Source organism: Carettochelys insculpta, chromosome 32 (assembly GCF_033958435.1).
Source record: "Carettochelys insculpta isolate YL-2023 chromosome 32, ASM3395843v1, whole genome shotgun sequence".
Classification (NCBI taxonomy): domain Eukaryota; kingdom Metazoa; phylum Chordata; order Testudines; family Carettochelyidae; genus Carettochelys; species Carettochelys insculpta.
The window spans coordinates 4020916-4040610 of NC_134168.1; the positions used below are offsets into that span (position 1 = coordinate 4020916).

Consider the following 19695-nt stretch of genomic DNA (forward strand, 5'->3'; position numbering starts at 1 on the left):
TGTGTGAATGTGCCCAATTTGAATATAAAAGCCAGCTCGGCTCTTTCCCTTCGAAGAACGGTGCGAAAGTTCTTTTCCGGTCACGCACATCCCTGGCGGTCATTGACAGAACACCCCAGTCCATTAAAATGTTGACCAACTGGTTTGTGCATCTGGAGTGTTTTGGTGTCTGTTTTGTGCCCATTGACCCTTTGTCTGAGTTAGGAGTGTGACTGTCCTTGAGTTCCTGTGTCTGGGAGTCGGTTGATTGAAGACCCCCACCCACCGCCCCTCCAACGGCCACCCCGCTGCCAGGCGGTGACGCCCAGCCCCGCCCAGGAGTAGCCTGTTTGGCCCAGCTACACGCCAGGGGGGCACCCACAGCCCGGGGACAGGCCCTGAACCCTCCCCTCCCCCGGACCTCACGCAGGCTTCGGGGGCGGGGCCGTAGGCTGGGACCGCCCACCAGAGCCAGCCCCCCCAATCAGCTGCCGCCGAGCTCGGCGCTCCCGGCAGACAGCGCCCCCTGCTGTGTGACGGGTGACACCATCACTGTCTCCCCCGCCGGGCTCCTCCGAGTTCTCACCCCTCCCCTGGGGAAAGGTGCCGGACACCGCGCATGCGCCCGCCCGCGTGCTGCACCCTGCAGCCTATGCTGGGGGGTCAGTCCCGACCTGCGGCTGCAGCTGCTCCAGGGTCGCTCTGCGGGGCCGGGGCCCCATTGTGCAGCCTGTTGGAGCTGCGCTGTGCGGGCTGGCTCTGGCCTCCAGCTGCCCCCCACGTCCCCCGCCCTACAGCTGCTCTGGGGGAAGCACTTTGGGGGCTCCCCCGGCCCCAACAGCCCCCGCAGCCTGTAGGGCGCTGAGCTGGGGAGGAGGCTCCAGGGCTGCCCCCAGCGTGCAGGGTCCCTTGTGCAGCTGCAGGCTGTGTGCGGGCGGGGCGGGCTCTGAGAGCTGTTCCCTCCACCTGCCTCAGCAGAGTCTGGGCTGTGGGGGGTCAGGTGCCGCCTCCTGCTGTCCCCCAAAACTCTGTAGCTTTCTGGGGGACCGGGCGTCCACCCCCTCCAGCCGCTCCCTGTGCTCTGCACCCCCGGGCCTCTGCCACCTCCCGCCCAGCGCAGCCCCTCCTGTGTCACACGTGTGCGGAGCTGGGTCTGTCCGCTGCGAAGGGGACATCGCCCTGCGCTGAGCGCTCCCCCGGCCCCTCTTATCTTGCCCCGGGGCCCGCATGCAAATCCCGCCCCGGGCCTTCCTCTCAAATACCCGCCCCGGCGCCAGGGGCCTCAGTCTCGGCCCGGCCCGGCCCGCTCAGCACCACCCACAATGAAATCACTGGCGCTGTTCCTTGCCCTGCTCTCCGCCCTCCGCGGTGAGTGTCCGGCGGGAGCGAGGAGTCGGGGCCACACGCCAGGTTGAGTCGGGGACTCCTGAATTCACCCCCCGCTCTGTTTTCCCTCCCCAGGTGCCCGCTCCCAGGTGCAGCTGGTGCAGTCCGGCCCGGGGGCGGCCAAGCCCGGAGAGACCCTCCCCCTCACCTTCAAAGTCTCGGGGGTCTCCATCTCTGACAGCAGCTGCGCCTGGGACTGGGTCCGGCAGCCCTCCGGGCAGGGGCTGGAGTGGGTGGGGTACGTGTATCCATATAACGGGGATACAGGCTACGCCCCAGCGCTGCAGAGCCGGGTCACCATCTCCGCGCACAAGGCCCAGAACCAGTTCTCCCTGCAGCTGCGCTCGCTGACAGCCGCGGACACCGGCACCTATTACTGCGCCAGGGACACAGCGACCCGGCGCGCAGCGGGGCCGCTACAAAAACGGGAAGCAGCTCTGAGCAGCCCCGCCCGGCCCGAGGCGCGCGGAGAGCTGAGCCCCCGACAGACAGACACACAGACACACACACTCCTGCTCCCCACCCCCTCCCCCCGGTCTGCGCGCCGGCCCGGGGGGCTTTGCGAACGTGCTGGAACACGGGCGGTTTGTTCACGCGGGGAGCCCCGCGGAAGGGTGTGATGGAGTGGGGGATACCTGTGTGTATGTGAGTGGCTCCCAGAGGGTGGGGGGCTCCTGCTGAGGGTAACCCTGACGACCAGGTAACACCTTTGTACTGCAGACAAAGGAGGAGGTGGAGCCTGAGGGGTTTGAATTGGAACTGGGAGTTGGAAGCAGTTAGTCTGGGCTGGAAGAGAGAGACAAAGGAGGGGGCCAGGCCCCAGCTCTGGGGCCCCCTCTCCCCAACATGGATGGGACTGGCTGTCTCTGCCTGCTGTACTGACTCCTCTGTACGATGCTGTGTCCTGTCGGCTAATAAACCCGCTGTTTTCCTGCTGAGTGAGAGACTCTCCTGCCTGCGGACGGGGTGCAGAGCTTGGGGGACCCCAGAACCCCATCACAAAGGGCCGAAGCCAGAGAAGCGCAGAACAGCGGCCCCGCGTGCGGCTCCCGGGCGGGGACGGGTAATAAGGGGGTTTCCCCCTTCAACTCAGAGCGGCACAAACACACGCACTGACCCGCCCCGCCCGGCCCCGTCACACCCAGGGCCGAAAAGACCCGCGCTCAGAACAGTCAGTCCTGGGCAGCGGGGCCCGGAGAGGTCCCCAAGCCGGGCCTTGGCCCCTCCCTCTTCCCGAGCCACAGGGGACTGCCCCTCCCCCCAGGCCACTTCCCATTCCAGCCAGCCCGGCCCCGGCCCCTCCTCCGCCTCTGGCCTGTTCCCACCTTTCCGGGGTGTCACCGCAGGGGGAGAAGCCCCTGAAACGCCCCTCAGCCCTGTGTCTGCGGAAACTGAGGCACCACCTCGGGTTGCTGCAGGACAGTGGGAAACCAGGGGAATCAAACCCTCATCCCCTGAGGCTGGGCCGCGTGGGGGCCGGGGGGACGCGGGCTCCTGGGGGGCTCAGGCCCCTCCCCCGCACGCCCTCAGAAGAGGCAGTTCCAGAGCCGAGGGGAGCTACTGGCCAGGATGGAGAGAAACCCCATTTCCGGGGATGGCTTTAATCCCCTGGGATTGGAGGTTCGGGGAGCGCCGAGTAACCGCACATCATCAGCGGCACCAGCTGCTCCCCCGCCTCCAGGGGCGATTCACACCCTCCGGCTCCAGGTTTTTTCCCCCGTATTGAAAGGGCCTTAACCAGCCTCAGGAGAACTCGAACATGCGACCCCATAAGATCGCTGCAAGAGCCGCCACACTTTGAGCTAACACCCCTGTCCCGGGCCGGAGCTAAGGCTGTGAGAAAAACTCATTGTTTCTCCTTAAGAGGTCCGTGAGCCACCCGTGAGCTGCACCCCTCGGTGTGCGTGTTACACACGCAGCCTCCCATTGCGCTGTGCCCGGCGCTGTACAAATACACCGTCTGGGAACATCTGACTCCTCCCTCTGAGATCTACCGACTTCTACTGGCAACGAAGTTTCTCTGTCTTATACAGCGGGGTATGCAAATGAGCTCGGGAGGTTCCTGCTTAAATCCGGGCCTCGCCCTGCCCAGGGGCACCGGGAGCCGATCCGCAGCGCCCGGCTCTCTGCAGCTCCCAGCCCGGCCCGGACAACGCTCCCCGCCCGACCCACGGACAATGGCGCTTTGCCTCACAATTGTTCTCCTCGCAGCGGCCTTGGAAGGTATTTGGTGCCCCTGAGTCAGTGGCGGAGCCGGAGGCCCGGCCACTTCTTGCTGCTTTCAGCCCCTTCCTCTCCCTCCCTCTGTCTGCAGGGGCCCGGGGCCAGGTGCGTCTGGAGGAGTCCGGAGGGGACGTGAAGAAGCCCGGAGACTCCCTGCGCCTCTCCTGCAAAGCCTCCGGCTTCACCTTCAGCAGCTACTACATGAGCTGGGTCCGGCAGGCGCCCGGCAAGGGGCTGGAGTGGGTCGCTGATATTAACCAGGGTGGGGGTAGTACGTACTACCTGGACGCGGTGAAAGGCCGCTTCACAATCTCCCGGGACAACGCCAACAACCTGGTGCACCTGCAGATGAGCGGCCTGAGGCCCGAGGACACCGCCCGCTATTACTGTGCCAGAGACACAGCGAGCAGAAACCTATTGAAGCCCGGACACAAACCGAGCCGGGGCGGTGACAGTCCCGCCCGCGCCCGGCAGAGGGCGGCAGCGAGTTACAGTTAAACAGTTGTGTTTGCGCGCATACACGTATATATACGACAGACCATCTGTCCTGCCGCCTGCGGGCCGGGGGTGAAGAGCTCCCCCTGGCCTGGAAGAACTCGGACCCTGAATCCCACGAGCAGCTTCCCCCGCCTCTAACTGCAGTGCGGAGCGGGGAGCGGAAGCGCCCCCGCACCTCCGGGAGAGCACCTGAACCCGGCACCCCAGAGCCCCAAAGTGGCTTCATCTGACCTCGGCCCTCGTCTGGAGCACACACACACACACACACACACACACACACACCCGACCTGTCTGTGTCACACACACACACACACTCTCTCTCTCTCTCTCTCAGACACACACACACACACCGGCCCGTCTGTGTTACACACAAACACACACCGGCCTGTCTGTGTTACACACACACACACACACACACACACACTCACGCGCACGCACACACACCGGCCCGTCTGTGTTACACACACACATACACACACACTCACACACACACACAAACACACGCCTGCCGCCTTCAGTCCCCGGGCCGGGCCGGGCCATTCCCATTAGCCGCTCTCCTTGGGCCGCAACCCGACGGGCTCCGGGGCTCTCCTGCAGGCGGCCAGGCCGGTGGGAAGGGAGCCTGGGCCCCCCGCCTGCTCCGCACAAGGGCCCCCGGGGGCGGGAGTGTGAGAGTCAGGCTGGATGTGGGCACCGCCGGCCGCACGGACCCCTCTGAGCGAGGCTGTGTCCTGCCGGCTAATAAACCCGCTGTTCGCCGGCTGAGTGCGAGTCACTCCCGCCTGCGGAGCGGGGCAGAGCCTGGGGACCCCGAACCCGTCACACGGAGACACGCCCAGGGTTTGCTCAGAGGTCAGAGCTCTGGCCAATGGGAGCTGAGCGCTGCTGCTGGGGGCGGGGCAGCAGGCAGAGCCCTCCCCTCCCTCCGAGCGCACGGCCACAAGGCGGGGGCGGGACCGGACTAAGAGGCTGCGGGGGCCAGATGTGTCCTGGGGGCCCGATCCTCCCGCCCAGGGGCTCACCCTCTGCCAGGGCCCCCCTGCAATGCCGCAGGAGGCAGAACTCCCCGCGCATGCGCTGTCCTCCGCACTCCCAGGGGGGTTCATTTCCCTCTCCGCTGCCCTGGGCCACAGCCCCTCCCCCCGCACAGCGGGAGCCCCGCCCCCTGCTCGGGAGACACTTCCCGCCCCACGGCCGAGGTAACAGCCGCCCCCACCGAGGCTCTGGACTCGCTCCGTGACGTCACCGGCCTAATCCCCTTGTTTCCCAGTGCGGTGACAGAAGCCTCCTGCCCGCCCGGGGAGTGCCCGGCGCTGCACAGACACACAGGGGAGGGGAAGGAGACGCCTCCTGTCGGACGCCCACGGAAGCAACTCAGCTCCTCAGGGACAGGCGGTTGTACCTCCCCTAAGGAGCGGACTATGCAAATAGGGGTGACGGGTTCGGGTCCCTTATCAGCAGCGAGCTATGCAAATAGGGGGAGAGGTTCCTGCTTATATCCGGGCCTCGCCTGCCCAGGGGCACCGGGAGCCGATCCGCAGCGCCCGGCTCTCTGCAGCTCCCAGCCCGGCCCGGACAACGCTCCCCGCCCGCCCCACGCACAATGGCGCTTTGCCTCACAATTGTTCTCCTCGCAGCGGCCTTGCAAGGTATTTGGTGCCCCTGACTCAGTGGCGGAGCCGGAAGCCCGGCCACTTCTTGCTGCTTTCAGCCCCTTCCCCTCCCTCCCTCTGTCCGCAGGGGCCCGGGGCCAGGTGCGCTTGGAGGAGTCCGGAGGGGACGTGAAGAAGCCCGGAGACTCCCTGCGCCTCTCCTGTAAAGCCTCCGGCTTCACCTTCAGCGACTACGGGATGAACTGGGTCCGGCAGGCTCCCGGCAAGGGGCTGGAGTGGGTCGCTTACATAAGCAGGAGTGGGAGTGATACGTACTACCTGGCTGCGGTGAAAGGCCGCTTCACCATCTCCCGGGACAACGCCAACAACCTGCTGCACCTGCAGATGAGCGGCCTGAAGCCCGAGGACACCGCCCGCTATTACTGTGCCAGAGACACAGCGAGCAGAAACCTATTGAAGGCCGGACACAAACCGAGCCGCGGCGGTGACAGTCCCGCCCTCGCCCGGCAGAGGGCGGCAGCGAGTTACAGTCTAACAGTTGTCTTTACGCGCATACACCTATATATACGACAGACCATCTGTCGTGCCGCTGCGGGCAGGGGGTGAAGAACTCCCCCTGGACTGGAAGAACTCGGACCCCGAATCCCACGTGCCGCTTCCCCCGCCTCTAACTGCAGTGCGGAGCGGGGAGCGGAAGCGCCCCCCACTTCCGGGAGAGCCCCTGAACCCGGCACCGCAGAGCCCCAAAGTGGCTTCATCTGACCTCGGCCCTATCTGAGCATCACCTTGTCTGGAGCGCACACACACGCACACACAGACACCGGCCCGTCTGTGTTACGCACACACACACACACACTCTCTCTCTCACACACACACACCGGCCCGTCTGTGTTACACACACACTCTCTCACACACAGACACCGGCCTGTCTGTGTTACACACACACACACACACACACTCACACACACACAAACACACGCCTGCCGCCTTCAGTCCCCGGGCCGGGCCGGGCCATTCCCATCAGCCGCTCTCCTTGGGCCGCAACCCGACGGGCTCCGGGGCTCTCCTGCAGGCGGCCAGGCCGGTGGGAAGGGAGCCTGGGCCCCCCGCCTGCTCCGCACAAGGACCCCCGGGGGCGGGAGTGTGAGAGTCAGGCTGGATGTGGGCACCGCCGGCCGCACGGACCCCTCTGAGCGAGGCTGTGTCCTGCCGGCTAATAAACCCGCTGTTCGCCGGCTGAGTGAGAGTCACTCCCGCCTGCGGAGCGGGGCAGAGCCTGGGGACCCCGAACCCGTCACACGGGGACACGCCCAGGGTTTGCTCAGAGGTCAGAGCTCTGGGCAATGGGAGCTGAGCGCTGCTGCTGGGGGCGGGGCAGCAGGCAGAGCCCTCCCCCTCCGAGCGCACGGCCACAAGGCGGGGGCGGGACCGGACTAAGAGGCTGTGGGGGCCAGATGCGTCCTGGGGGCCCGATCCTCCCGCCCAGGGGCTCACCCTGGGCCAGGGCCCCCCTGCAATGCCGCAGGAGGCAGAACTCCCCGCGCATGCGCTGTTCTCCGCACTCCCGGGGGGGTTCATTTCCCTCTCCGCTGCCCTGGGCCACAGACCCTCCCCCCGCACAGCGGGAGCCCCGCCCCCTGCACACGGGAGACACATCCCGCCCCACGGCCGAGGTAACAGCCGCCCCCACCGAAGCTCTGGGCTGGCTCCGTGACGTCACCGGCCTCATCCCCTTGTTTCCCAGTGCGGTGACAGGAGCCTCCTGCCCGCCCGGGCAGTGCCCGGCGCTGCACAGACACACAGGGGAGGGGAAGGAGACGCCTCCTGTCGCACACCCACGGAAGCAACTGAGCGCCTCGGGCACAGGCGGTTGTACCTCTCCTAAGGAGCGGACTATGCAAATAGGGGTGACGGGTTCGAGTCCCTTATCAGCAGCGAGCTATGCAAATAGGGGGAGAGGTTCCTGCTTAAATCCGGGCCTCGCCCTGCCCAGGGGCACCGGGAGCCGATCCGCAGCGCCCGGCTCTCTGCAGCTCCCAGCCCAGATCGGCCCGGACAACGCTCCCCGCCCGACCCACGGACAATGGCGCTTTGCCTCACAATTGTTCTCCTCGGAGCGGCCTTGCAAGGTATTTGCTGCCCCTGAATAAGTGGCGGAGCCGGACGCCCGGTCACTTCTTGCTGCTTTCAGCCCCTTCCTCTCCCTCCCTCTGTCCGCAGGGGCCCGGGGCCAGGTGCGACTGGAGGAGTCCGGAGGGGACGTGAAGAAGCCCGGAGACTCCCTGCGTCTCTCTTGCAAAGCCTCCGGCTTCACCTTCAGCAGCGCCTACATGGATTGGGTCCGGCAGGCGCCCGGGAAAGGGCTGGAGTGGGTGGCTCATATTAGGCCTGATGCATCAACAGCGTATTCGTCCGCCATCCAAGGCCGCTTCACCATCTCCCGGGACAACGCCAACAACCTGCTGCACCTGCAGATGAGCGGCCTGAGGCCCGAGGACACCGCCCGCTATTACTGTGCCAGACACACAGCGAGCAGAAACCTATTGAAGGCCGGACACAAACCGAGCCGCGGCGGTGACAGTCCCGCCCGCGCCCGGCAGAGGGCGGCAGCGAGTTACAGTCAGATTTAGCCGCATTGCTAATGGGCCATTTCCCCCTGGCTGAACAGACCTTGTCAGCTCCGCTTCTCTGAGACCCCGCTTTAAATACTCCTCTGACACCCACCCCAGTCATGCCTCTGGCGAGCCGGGTCTGTGCCCACGACAGCTCACGCTGCAGACACCTGTGAGTCAATAACCTGCCCCAGGGCTGCTCCATGTTCTCCAGGGCACCGACTGACGCGGCTCCATGTCTGACACTAGTCACAATTCCAGCTTTTCAGTGGCCTGTGCTGCACAATGCAGGGGTGCAAGGGGCAAAGTATCGATAGATTTGATTCGATTGTGTTGGACAGACACATAGATGCGGTGTGTGGGGACAGGTAGATACACAGATATCTCAAAGTGTGACTGTTCTTGAGTCCTTGTCTCTGTGACTCGGTGGGTTCAAGGCCCCCACCCACCGCCCCTCCCACGGCCACTCGGGTGCCAGGCGGTGACGCCCAGCCCCGCCCAGGAGTAGCCTGTCTGGCCCAGCTGCAGGCCGGGGGGGCACCCACAGCCCGGGGACAGGCCCTGAACCCTCCCCTCCCCCGGACCTACCGCAGCCTGGGGGGCGGGGCTCTAGGTTGGGACCGCCCACCGGAGCCACGACCCCCAGCCGCTGCCGTCGAGCTCGGCGCTCCCGGCAGACAGCGCCCCCTGCTGTGTGACGGGTGACACCGCCCCTGTCTGCCCACGCCGGGCTCCTCCGAGTTCTCACCCCTCCCCTGGGGAAAGGGGCCGGACACCGCGCATGCGCCCGCCCGCGCGCTGCACCCTGCAGCCTGTGCTGGGGGGCCAGTCCCGACCTGCGGCTCCAGCTGCTCCAGGGTCGCTCTGCAGGGCCGGGGCCCCATTGTGCAGCCTGTTGGAGCTGCGCTGTGCGGTCTGGCTCTGGCCTCCAGCTGCCCGCCACGTCCCCCGCCCTGCAGCTGCTCTGCAGGAAGCACTTTGGGGGCTCCCCGGCCCCAGCAGCCCCCGCAGCCTGTAGGGCGCTGAGGTGGGGAGGAGGCTCCGGGGCTGCCCCCAGCGTGCAGGGTCCCGTGTGCACCTGAAGGCTGTGTGCGGGCGGGGCGGGCTCTGAGGGCTGGTCCCGTCCACCTGCTTCTGCAGAGCCTGGGCTATGGGGGGTCAGGTGCCGCCTCCTACTGTCCCCCGACAGCCTGCAGCTTTCTGGGGGGCCGGGCGTCCACCCCTTCCAGCCGCTCCCTGTGCTCTGCACGCCCGGGCCTCTGCCTCCTCCCGCCCAGCGCAGCCCCTCCTCTGTTACTCGTGTGCGGAGCTGGGTCTGTCCGCTGCGAAGGGGACATCGCCCTGCGCTGAGCGCTCCCCCGGCCCCTCTTATCCCGCCCTGGGGCCCGCATGCAAATCCCGGCCCGGGCCTTCCTCTAAAATACCCGGCCCGGCGCCCAGGGGCCTCAGTCTCAGCCCGGCCCGGCCCGCTCAGCGCCACCTACAATGAAATCCCTGGGGCTGTTCCTGGCCCTGCTCTCCGCCCTCCGCGGTGAGTGTCCGGCGGGAGCGGGGAGTCGGGGCCACACGCCAGGTGGAGTCGGGGACTCCTGAATTCACCCCCCGCTCTGTTTTCCCTCCCCAGGTGCCCGCTCCCAGGTGCAGCTGGTGCAGTCCGGCCCGGGGGCGGCCAAGCCCGGAGAGACCCTCTCCCTCACCTGCAAAGTGTCGGGTTACACCATTTCTTCTGGCTACAACTGGGCCTGGGTCCGCCAGGCTCCGGGGGCCGGTTTAGCATATATCGGGTACGTGTATGGACCTAGCGGGGGCACCAACTACGCCCCAGCGCTGCAGAGCCGGGTCACTATCACCAGAGACACGGCCCAGAACCAGTTCTCCCTGCAGCTCCGCTCGCTGACAGCCGCGGACACCGGCACCTATTACTGCACCAGGAGCACAGTGACCCGGCCAGATCAGGGGCTCGTACACAAAGTGGAAGCGGCTCCCGAGCCGGGCAGGGAAGTCAGTTCAGCGGGAGACCTGAGCCCGGAGCCCCGCAGAGGGCCAGGCCCGCGGGCCGGGACTCTAGGACCCAGGTGTTCCGGAGGGGGGGTCTCCGGCCCTGCCCCCACCCCAGGGGTGACGCGGCTCTCACGCAGCGGGGAGAACAGGAGGGGGAGGGGGCGACAGGGACACAGCCCAGAACAGATTTGTCAGCACAGGGACCAGAACCCGTCAGTCCAGCCCGTCCTGGGGAGCGGGGCCCAGAGGGGTCCACGAGCCAGGCCCTGGCCCCTCCCTCCCCAGGCAGGTCCGGCACTGGGTCCGGCAGGCGCCCGGCAAGGGGCTGGAGTGGGTCGCTGCTATTACCGGCGATGGGAGTAGTAGGTACTACCTGGATGCGGTGAAAGGCCGCTTCACCATCTCCCGGGACAACGTCAACAATCTCCTGCACCTGCAGTTGAGTGGCCTGAGGCCCGAGGACACCGCCCGCTATTACTGTGCCAGAGACACAGCGAGCAGAAACCTATTGAAGGCCGGACACAAACCGAGCCGCGGCGGTGACAGTCCCGCCCGCGCCCGGCAGAGGGCGGCAGCGAGTGACAGTCAAACATTTGTGCTGTGCGCACATACACATATATATATGACAGGCCATCAGTCCTGCCGCCTGCGGGCCGGGGATGAAGAACTCCCCCTGGCCTGGAAGAACTCGGACCCCGAATCCCACGAGCAGCTTCCTCCCCCCCCTCACTGCAGTGCGGAGCTGGGAGCAGAAGCGCCCCCCCACTACGGGAGAGCCCCTGTGATGGGGTTCTGGGGTCCCCAAAGCTCTGCACCCTGTCCGCAGGCAGGAGTCTCTCTCACTCAGCAGGAAAACAGCAGGTTTATTAGCCGACAGGACACAGCATTATACAGAGGAGTTAGTACAGCAGGCAGAGACAGCCAGTTCAATCCATGTTGGGGAGAGGAGGCCCCCGAGGGGCCCCCAGAGCTGGGGCCTGGCCCCCTTCTTTGTTTTTCTCTCCCAGCCCAGATTAACTGCTTCCAACTTCCAGTTCCAATTTAAAACCCCTCAGGCTCCACCTCCTCCTTTGTCTGCAGTACAAAGGTGTTACCTGGTTATCAAGGTTACCCTTAGCAGGAGCCTCACACCCTTTGTGAGCCACTCACACACACAGGTGTTCCCCACTTCATCACATCTCTCCCCCCTTCCAGACCGAACTGAGCGGGGTCACTTAACTGGTGACCTGGGGAAGTTTGGGGCTCTCCCCTTGTGACAGGGCATTAGCTGTACCCTTTGTTCTCCCCTTGATGTGCACCACCTTCACATCATAGTCCTGCTGGGGGAGGCTTCAAGTTAGGAGCTTGGTTTTGGCCCTTTTTATGTGATGCAGCCGGGCAAGTTCCTATAGTTTCCTTGGGTTGGTTGGTCTCGCTGCTTTGGCCCCGGTCCGTTAGCCACGTCCTCAAGTCGGGCGGGCAGAGCCCATGCAGATGCTGCAGCACCAACAGATTAGACAGGTTTTTTGTGGTCTGGGTTCTGCCCCATCTGACCACCAGTTTATACAACTGCTCCAGCCAATGTTTGGAATTCAGTTACAGTCCAGTAACGGAAGGTACAAATGCTTTTATCCTTGGCATTTAGCCAGACCACCACAATGGTTGTGTGCCTTAGTTTCCCCTTTCATGCCACACAATAGGTTTGGAATGTTTCTTCTCATGTTAGAGGTTGCAAGGCTAGTTACAGGGAACAATGGTGACATTTCAGAGTTACAGACTTCTTCAACATACAATTTATGCTTCTACATTAATGTTATTATGTTACATGGCTTTTTTTAAACATTTAGTGCATGGTACAATTTTACAGCTTTTGGTAGCAGCACCCCTTGGTTACAGCAGTTAGCGTGAGTAACAGAACAAACCCATTGCAACTGTACATTTACGTTGCTCTTTGGTAGACCACAACTTTTGTGTAACCTCCTTGAGAATCTGGTATTTTGGGGATAAATGGCTGAGGCCTTTTTTAGCACCATTAAGTTCTAATCTTCTCCCTTGCCCCCTGGGGTGGAAATTTGATTTCTCTGGCTGTGCCCTCCCTTCTAACAAGAGCTGGGCTATTGATGATCTCAGGGAGACAGCCCCCTTCCAGCCAGTCTGGAAATTTGCAAACCAAACTGCTTTTTGAGAGTTGTTTTGTGAGTCCCAGACGCAGAATCCACATGAAGGAATCCCTGTTTACCCCTTACTGGCCCACCAGGCCCACAGCTCCTTCGTCCTTTCACCTCCAACTACTGCCTCCCCATGGAATTAGAAGTGGAGTCCAGTATGAGAATATAAGTGTTTTCACCATCTGGAGATGGGGAATTGCTGGCCCTCTCCTGCATCCTACAGAGACTGACTGTGCAGCTGTTTTACTTGGTTCTCACAGGGCTGCTTACATTTCCTGATAGTTTTTACTTTACTTGCACCAGCTTCCAATTCCTGAGAAACTTTTACCCTGCCTGCTTTGGACCCTTGCAGAGCACAGCCAGTGGTTTCACACTCAGGCAGGTCCTGGCCATCAGGAGCTGAAACAAACTTCTCCCCAGGCAAAGGGCTGCTCCGGCTCTTACAGACAAGCACCTTTTCTGTTCACTCTCCTTCACCTTACTTCCATTTTTTGCAGTCCCCACAGATGGGTTAGGAAAAGTTTTAGGGAAATTCTTTTCCTCAAGAGCTCCCCCAAACAATAACTCACCCCTGTTTGGCTCCACAGGGGCACTGCTCCCTTGAGCCACAACCAGCTCCTGGGTTTTACCTACACCCAGGATCACTTCTGGCCCATTAGGCAGATTCCCACGTAATCCCCCTCCAGGCAGACAGCCAGTACCACCGGACAGAAGGTTAGGATCCCTTTCCTCCCTTTTGTTACCAGCTCCTTTATCTTTATTACTTAGCATAACTCCATTGCCCGTCTGTTCTTGTGTCCTGGCGAGAGGATGACTCTGGTAGGACATAGTGCTCTCACCCCCTCCCAGTAACACCTCAGCATCAGGCAAAGAACAAGTACCAGAATCGTCTGGTCTCTGGGATTTCCTGATGATACTAACTGGATTAGACCAAGTTAAAGCATCATCCCCCCTGAGAGACACAGAGGTAGGCCCACTTCCCATCTGGGCTTCAGCTGCCCTCAGATCCAGCTCTGGGATCTTGGCTCCATTTTGAGCCCCCACAGGCTTAGGCAAAGGATTCACTTCCCCAGAAGCAGAAGCACTTTTCTTGCACCAAGGACCAGTGTCCTTAGCAGGGATACCACTGCCCATCCCAGAGCCATTCCCTCTGCTCCAGCCCCCATGGCTGGATTCAGAGACACACCTGGAATGCTTTTTTTTGGTGGATTCTTTTCCAGCCACCCTAGGCTGGGGAATCTTCCTCAGACAATGGGCTAGTTTTCTTATTGTTACCTTTTTCAAACGCAGGCTCTGCTCTCTCCCCAAGCTGCTGCTGCTGCTGTTCAACACAGACAGACAATGGGAGACACTCTTTTCTTTGTCCCAGCCCCCCGGCTGGTCTCCACACACACACAGAAGGTGAAGCAGCTTCTTTTACAGACAACTTGCCATTCCCAGTGGATCAGCTGCTTTCCTGCACAGCCACACAGGCACCTTCCTCGGCCCAGGCCTGGAAAACTTTTTACAGGTTTGTTTTGGCCACTAGTAGATGATGGGTTGGAATCGCTCCTTCCCTCCTTGAGCTGTGGCAGGCCACTTGGTTCAGAGCTCCAGGCAGTGCGGGGTTCCCTGCCCCGATCCGGGCTCACCTCTGCAGGATTCTTCCCAGCCCTTAGCTTTGCCACTGCACATCCACGCTGCCTTGTCCAGCTTTTTTAATCTTGATTCGGTTTCCAGGTGCTGCCACTTTACAGCGGAGTTGCTCAGCGTGGTTGCAGGCTCTCAGGCTGATGCCCTCTGCACCCCACGATTTCTGGAAGAATCCCTTCAGTGTGCCAGGCTCCTTGCGGGTCACAAGCTGCCCAGGGTTAGGCCGTAGGCCCCTCTGCCCTTTGGGACCGACTCCAACAGACTCCCAGCGGAACCCCTTCTTCAGTGTGACACCCGCTCTTAGGGACCATGAGCACACTGTTTTGGGAAGAACTTATTCAGTGTCAGCCTCCTCAGGGGTCACTTGTTCCTGGGGGTTGGGCTCTCGGCCCCTCCACCTTCTGGGACCGACTCCAACAGATTCCCAGGAGTAACCCCTCCTCGGGTGTGACACCCCCTCTCGAGGACCATGACCGCAGTTGCTTGGGTTCGGCCGCAGGCCCCTCCGCCTTGGGGAGCTGCACCTCACTGCCCATCAGCACACCTGGGTCTCGCAGGCCCCACTTCTTCCGGGGCCCCGGTCACTTACTGCTGGATGCTCCATCCTCAGGGTGCAGAACATCCCACTTCTGACACCAGTGTGATGGGGTTCTGGGGTCCCCAAAGCTCTGCACCCTGTCCGCAGGCAGGAGTCTCTCTCACTCAGCAGGAAAACAGCAGGTTTATTAGCCGACAGGACACAGCATTATACAGACGAGTTAGTACAGCAGGCAGAGACAGCCAGTTCAATCCATGTTGGGGAGAGGAGGCCCCGAGGGGCCCCCAGAGCTGGGGCCTGGCCCCCTTCTTTGTTTTTCTCTCCCAGCCCAAATTAACTGCTTCCAACTTCCAGTTCCAATTTAAAACCCCTCAGGCTCCACCTCCTCCTTTGTCTGCAGTACAAAGGTGTTACCTGGTTATCAAGGTTACCCTTAGCAGGAGCCTCACACCCTTTGTGAGCCACTCACACACACAGGTGTTCCCCACTTCATCACAGCCCCTGAACCCGGTACCCCAGAGCCCCTAAGTGGCTTCATGTGACCTCTGCCCTAGCTGAGCATTACCTTGTCTGGAGCACACACACACCGGCCTGTCTGTGCTACATACACACACACACACACACACACTCTCTGCCCTGTCTCTGTGCCTCACACACTCTTGTGTGCAGTCTCCTGCCTCACACGCACACTCAGTCACACACCCCTTGGCCGCTCTGTCTCACACTCACCTCCCCACACCCCCTCGTGCGACGGGTGTGATGCTCTGTCCTTGTGGCCTTGCACAGCGGCTCTGGGCTGCGCGGGCTGCTCTGGGCGTTTCACGCTGGTTATTTGTCCCCCACTGCAACGTGGGGACAGCCGAGGAGTTTGGCCGGTGAAGCCGAAGGAGGCGGAGTCGGGACCCCTGGGGTCTGAATCCCGGCCTTGAGCTGATCACGTGGGATGGGAAGTCACAGCCCGGCGGTGAGTTCCCGGAGCCGAGGCCCAGCGCTGTCTGACAGGAGGTCGGTGTCACCCTCCCATCAGCAGCGCTGAGAAATGTCCAGCTGGGCTGGTGCCTCAGTTTCCCCTCGGCAGGGTGGGGATGACAACCCCACCCCCGTTTCCAGCCGTGCGGAGTGGGTAAGACACCTGCACAGAGGGCCCGTCTGACCCTGCCGGGACACGGGTGGGGCCGGGGAGAGGCGCTCGGGGGTGGGAATAACTGGGCGTTATTGGTGTGTATTGGCCGCTGGCAGCGGCCAGGCCTAGCTGACCCCGCCCGGGGCAGAAACCCGGAACCGGGGAGTCTGCGCCACTGACTCCTCAAACCTCCAGCTCCGGCTCCCCCAGCGGCGCCGCTCGGGGGCGGCAGCCCCGGGCAGGGACCGGAGTGGGGGATTGATCTACCCCGGCCGCTGTGGCCCCGGCTCCGCCCCGGCTGTCCAGGGGCGGCCGTTCAGCACCGCGGACAGCTCCGTGCGCAGAGTGAAGGGAGGCGCCACCCAGCGGCCACTGGCACAGGGCCTTTGGGGGATTTAAGCACCAGCTCGCGGGCCGCACCCCGGGAGGGGGCTGTGAGCCCCAGCTGAGGGAGGCCCCCAACTCCCTCTGCGAGCAGGGACGGGGACCCCACCGCTCCCGCGTTTCCTAGCGGAGAAATCAGGCAGCCCCCGAGTGAGGACACGGGGACACCCCGGTAAACCCCGAACTCTCGTCCCCCACACAACAAGCAGTCGTGGCGCACCTCAGAGCCTGACACAGGAAGCTACACCCCAGAGGGGCCCCCCTCAGGCGCCTCTCCCCAGGACGGGTTGCAATGACTGTCTCTGCCGGCCGTACTGACCCCTCTGTGCTGAACTGGGCAACTGGCGCCTCATAAACCTCCTGTTCTACCTGCTGGGTGAGAGACACCGCTGTCTGCGGCTGAGCTTGGGGACCCCTGAATCCAGTCACACAGCGATCCCCAGTCCGGGAGGCGGGATTATACACGCAGCGTCCAAGGGCCCTGTGCCCGGCGCGCTGCGGTGCAAACGCACCGTCTGAGAGCACGTGACTCTCTCCTTCTCAGATCTTCCGGCAGCTAATGAGAGCGCCGTTCGGATCTCTTATAAAACGGGGTATGCAAATGAGCGCGGGAGGTTCCTGTTTAAATCCGGGCCTCGCCCTGCCCAGGGGCACCGGGAGCCGATCCGCAGCGCCCGGCTCTCTGCACCTCCCAGCCCGGCCCGACCCGGACAACGCTCCCCGCCAGCCCCACGGACAATGGCGCTTTGCCTCACAATTGTTCTCCTCGCAGCGGCCTTGCAAGGTATTTGGTGTCCCTGACTCAGTGGCGGAGTCGGAAGCCCGGCCACTTCTTTCTGCGTTCAGCCCCTTCCTCTCCCTCCCTCTGTCCGCAGGGGCCCGGGGCCAGGTGCGGCTGGAGGAGTCCGGAGGGGACGTGAAGAAGCCCGGAGACTCCCTGCGCCTCTCCTGCAAAGCCTCCGGCTTCACCTTCAGCGACTACGGGATGAACTGGGTCCGGCAGGCTCCCGGCAAGGGGCTGGAGTGGGTCGCTTACATAAGCAGGAGTGGGAGTGATACGTACTACCTGGCTGCGGTGAAAGGCCGCTTCACCATCTCCCGGGACAACGCCAACAACCTGCTGCACCTGCAGATGAGCGGCCTGAAGCCCGAGGACACCGCCCGCTATTACTGTGCCAGAGACACAGCGAGCAGAAACCTATTGAAGGCCGGACACAAACCGAGCCGCGGCGGTGACAGTCCCGCCCTCGCCCGGCAGAGGGCGGCAGCGAGTTACAGTCTAACAGTTGTCTTTACGCGCATACACCTATATATACGACAGACCATCTGTCGTGCCGCTGCGGGCAGGGGGTGAAGAACTCCCCCTGGACTGGAAGAACTCGGACCCCGAATCCCACGTGCCGCTTCCCCCGCCTCTAACTGCAGTGCGGAGCGGGGAGCGGAAGCGCCCCCCACTTCCGGGAGAGCCCCTGAACCCGGCACCGCAGAGCCCCAAAGTGGCTTCATCTGACCTCGGCCCTATCTGAGCATCACCTTGTCTGGAGCGCACACACACGCACACACAGACACCGGCCCGTCTGTGTTACGCACACACACACACACACTCTCTCTCTCACACACACACACCGGCCCGTCTGTGTTACACACACACTCTCTCACACACAGACACCGGCCTGTCTGTGTTACACACACACACACACACACACACTCACACACACACAAACACACGCCTGCCGCCTTCAGTCCCCGGGCCGGGCCGGGCCATTCCCATCAGCCGCTCTCCTTGGGCCGCAACCCGACGGGCTCCGGGGCTCTCCTGCAGGCGGCCAGGCCGGTGGGAAGGGAGCCTGGGCCCCCCGCCTGCTCCGCACAAGGGCCCCCGGGGGCGGGAGTGTGAGAGTCAGGCTGGATGTGGGCACCGCCGGCCGCACGGACCCCTCTGAGCGAGGCTGTGTCCTGCCGGCTAATAAACCCGCTGTTCGCCGGCTGAGTGAGAGTCACTCCCGCCTGCGGAGCGGGGCAGAGCCTGGGGACCCCGAACCCGTCACACGGGGACACGCCCAGGGTTTGCTCAGAGGTCAGAGCTCTGGCCAATGGGAGCTGAGCGCTGCTGCTGGGGGCGGGGCAGCAGGCAGAGCCCTCCCCCTCCGAGCGCACGGCCACAAGGCGGGGGCGGGACCGGACTAAGAGGCTGTGGGGGCCAGATGCGTCCTGGGGGCCCGATCCTCCCGCCCAGGGGCTCACCCTGGGCCAGGGCCCCCCTGCAATGCCGCAGGAGGCAGAACTCCCCGCGCATGCGCTGTTCTCCGCACTCCCGGGGCGGTTCATTTCCCTCTCCGCTGCCCTGGGCCACAGACCCTCCCCCCGCCCCACGGCCGAGGTAACAGCCGCCCCCACCGAGGCTCTGGGCTCGCTCCGTGACGTCACCGGCCTAATCCCCTTGTTTCCCAGTGCGGTGACAGGAGCCTCCTGCCCGCCGGGGATGTGCCCGGCGCTGCACAGACACACAGGGGAGGGGAAGGAGACGCCTCCTGTCGGACGCCCACGGAAGCAACTCAGCGCCTCGGGGACAGGCGGTTGTACCTCCCCTAAGGAGCGGCCTATGCAAATAGGGGTGACGGGTTCGGGTCCCTTATCAGCAGCGAGCTATGCAAATAGGGGGAGAGGTTCCTGCTTAAATCCGGGCCTCGCCCTGCCCAGGGGCACCGGGAGCAGATCCGCAGCGCCCGGCTCTCTGCAGCTCCCAGCCCGGCCCGACCCGGACAACGCTCCCCGCCAGCCCCACGGACAATGGCGCTTTGCCTCACAATTGTTCTCCTCGCAGCGGCCTTGCAAGGTATTTGCTGCCCCTGAGTCAGTGGCGGAGCCGGACGCCCGGCCACTTCTTGCTGCTTTCAGCCCCTTCCTCTCCCTCCCTCTGTCCGCAGGAGCCCGGGGCCAGGTGCGGCTGGAGGAGTCCGGAGGGGACGTGAAGAAGCCCGGAGACTCCCTGCGCCTCTCCTGCAAAGCCTCCGGCTTCACCTTCAGCGACTACGGGATGAACTGGGTCCGGCAGGCGCCCGGCAAGGGGCTGGAGTGGGTCGCTGCTATTAACGAGGGTGGGAGTAGTACGTACTACCTGGATGCGGTAAAAGGCCGCTTCACCATCTCCCGTGACAACGCCAACAACCTGCTGCACCTGCAGATGAGCGGCCTGAGGCCCGAGGACACCGCCCGCTATTACTGTGCCAGAGACACAGCGAGCAGAAACCTATTGAAGGCCGGACACAAACCGAGCCGCGGCGGTGACAGTCCCGCCCGCGCCCGGCAGAGGGCGGCAGCGAGTTACGGTCCCACGCTGGGCTCGGGGATCGTGGCGGGCGCAGGAGGCGGAACGGGGCCCCCACTCGCAGGAGGCCTTTGAAGAAGGCGAAAGGCGTTGGCAGAGGTAAACGCCAAGCGCCTGAGGCGGCTCCGGGATCCAAAGGCGCTTCTCCAAGGACAAAGGGAAGTGCTCTGTGCCGGAGCTGAGGTCGAGCATGAGAAGTCCAGGCGGAAGGGTAGAGGTGGGGTTCGCCTG

The 19695-nt window shown here is 63.5% G+C and overlaps 1 protein-coding gene and 4 gene segments (V, D, J or C); all 5 read left to right on the forward strand.

Annotated features, from left to right (window-relative positions):
• Positions 1-3542: 3542 nt before the first annotated feature.
• LOC142004584 (uncharacterized) overlaps positions 3543-19695 on the forward strand; it is a 121936-nt gene continuing 105783 nt past the window's right edge. Inside the window, exons 1-2 of the mRNA XM_074982208.1 lie at positions 3543-3588; positions 3680-3984. Of these exons, the coding sequence (XP_074838309.1) occupies positions 3543-3588; positions 3680-3984 (351 nt within the window). The remainder of the gene's footprint in view (positions 3589-3679; positions 3985-19695) is intronic.
• LOC142004442 (Ig heavy chain V region 3-like) lies at positions 5690-6477 on the forward strand. The segment is given in 3 exon segments: positions 5690-5735; positions 5827-6183; positions 6377-6477. Coding segments are annotated over 3 exon segments (504 nt in total).
• LOC142004443 (Ig heavy chain V region 3-like) lies at positions 7783-8329 on the forward strand. The segment is given in 2 exon segments: positions 7783-7828; positions 7920-8329. Coding segments are annotated over 2 exon segments (456 nt in total).
• On the forward strand, positions 16875-18728 carry LOC142004444 (Ig heavy chain V region 3-like). The segment is given in 4 exon segments: positions 16875-16920; positions 17012-17317; positions 17663-17715; positions 18588-18728. Coding segments are annotated over 4 exon segments (546 nt in total).
• On the forward strand, positions 18927-19646 carry LOC142004445 (Ig heavy chain V region 3-like). The segment is given in 3 exon segments: positions 18927-18972; positions 19064-19360; positions 19603-19646. Coding segments are annotated over 3 exon segments (387 nt in total).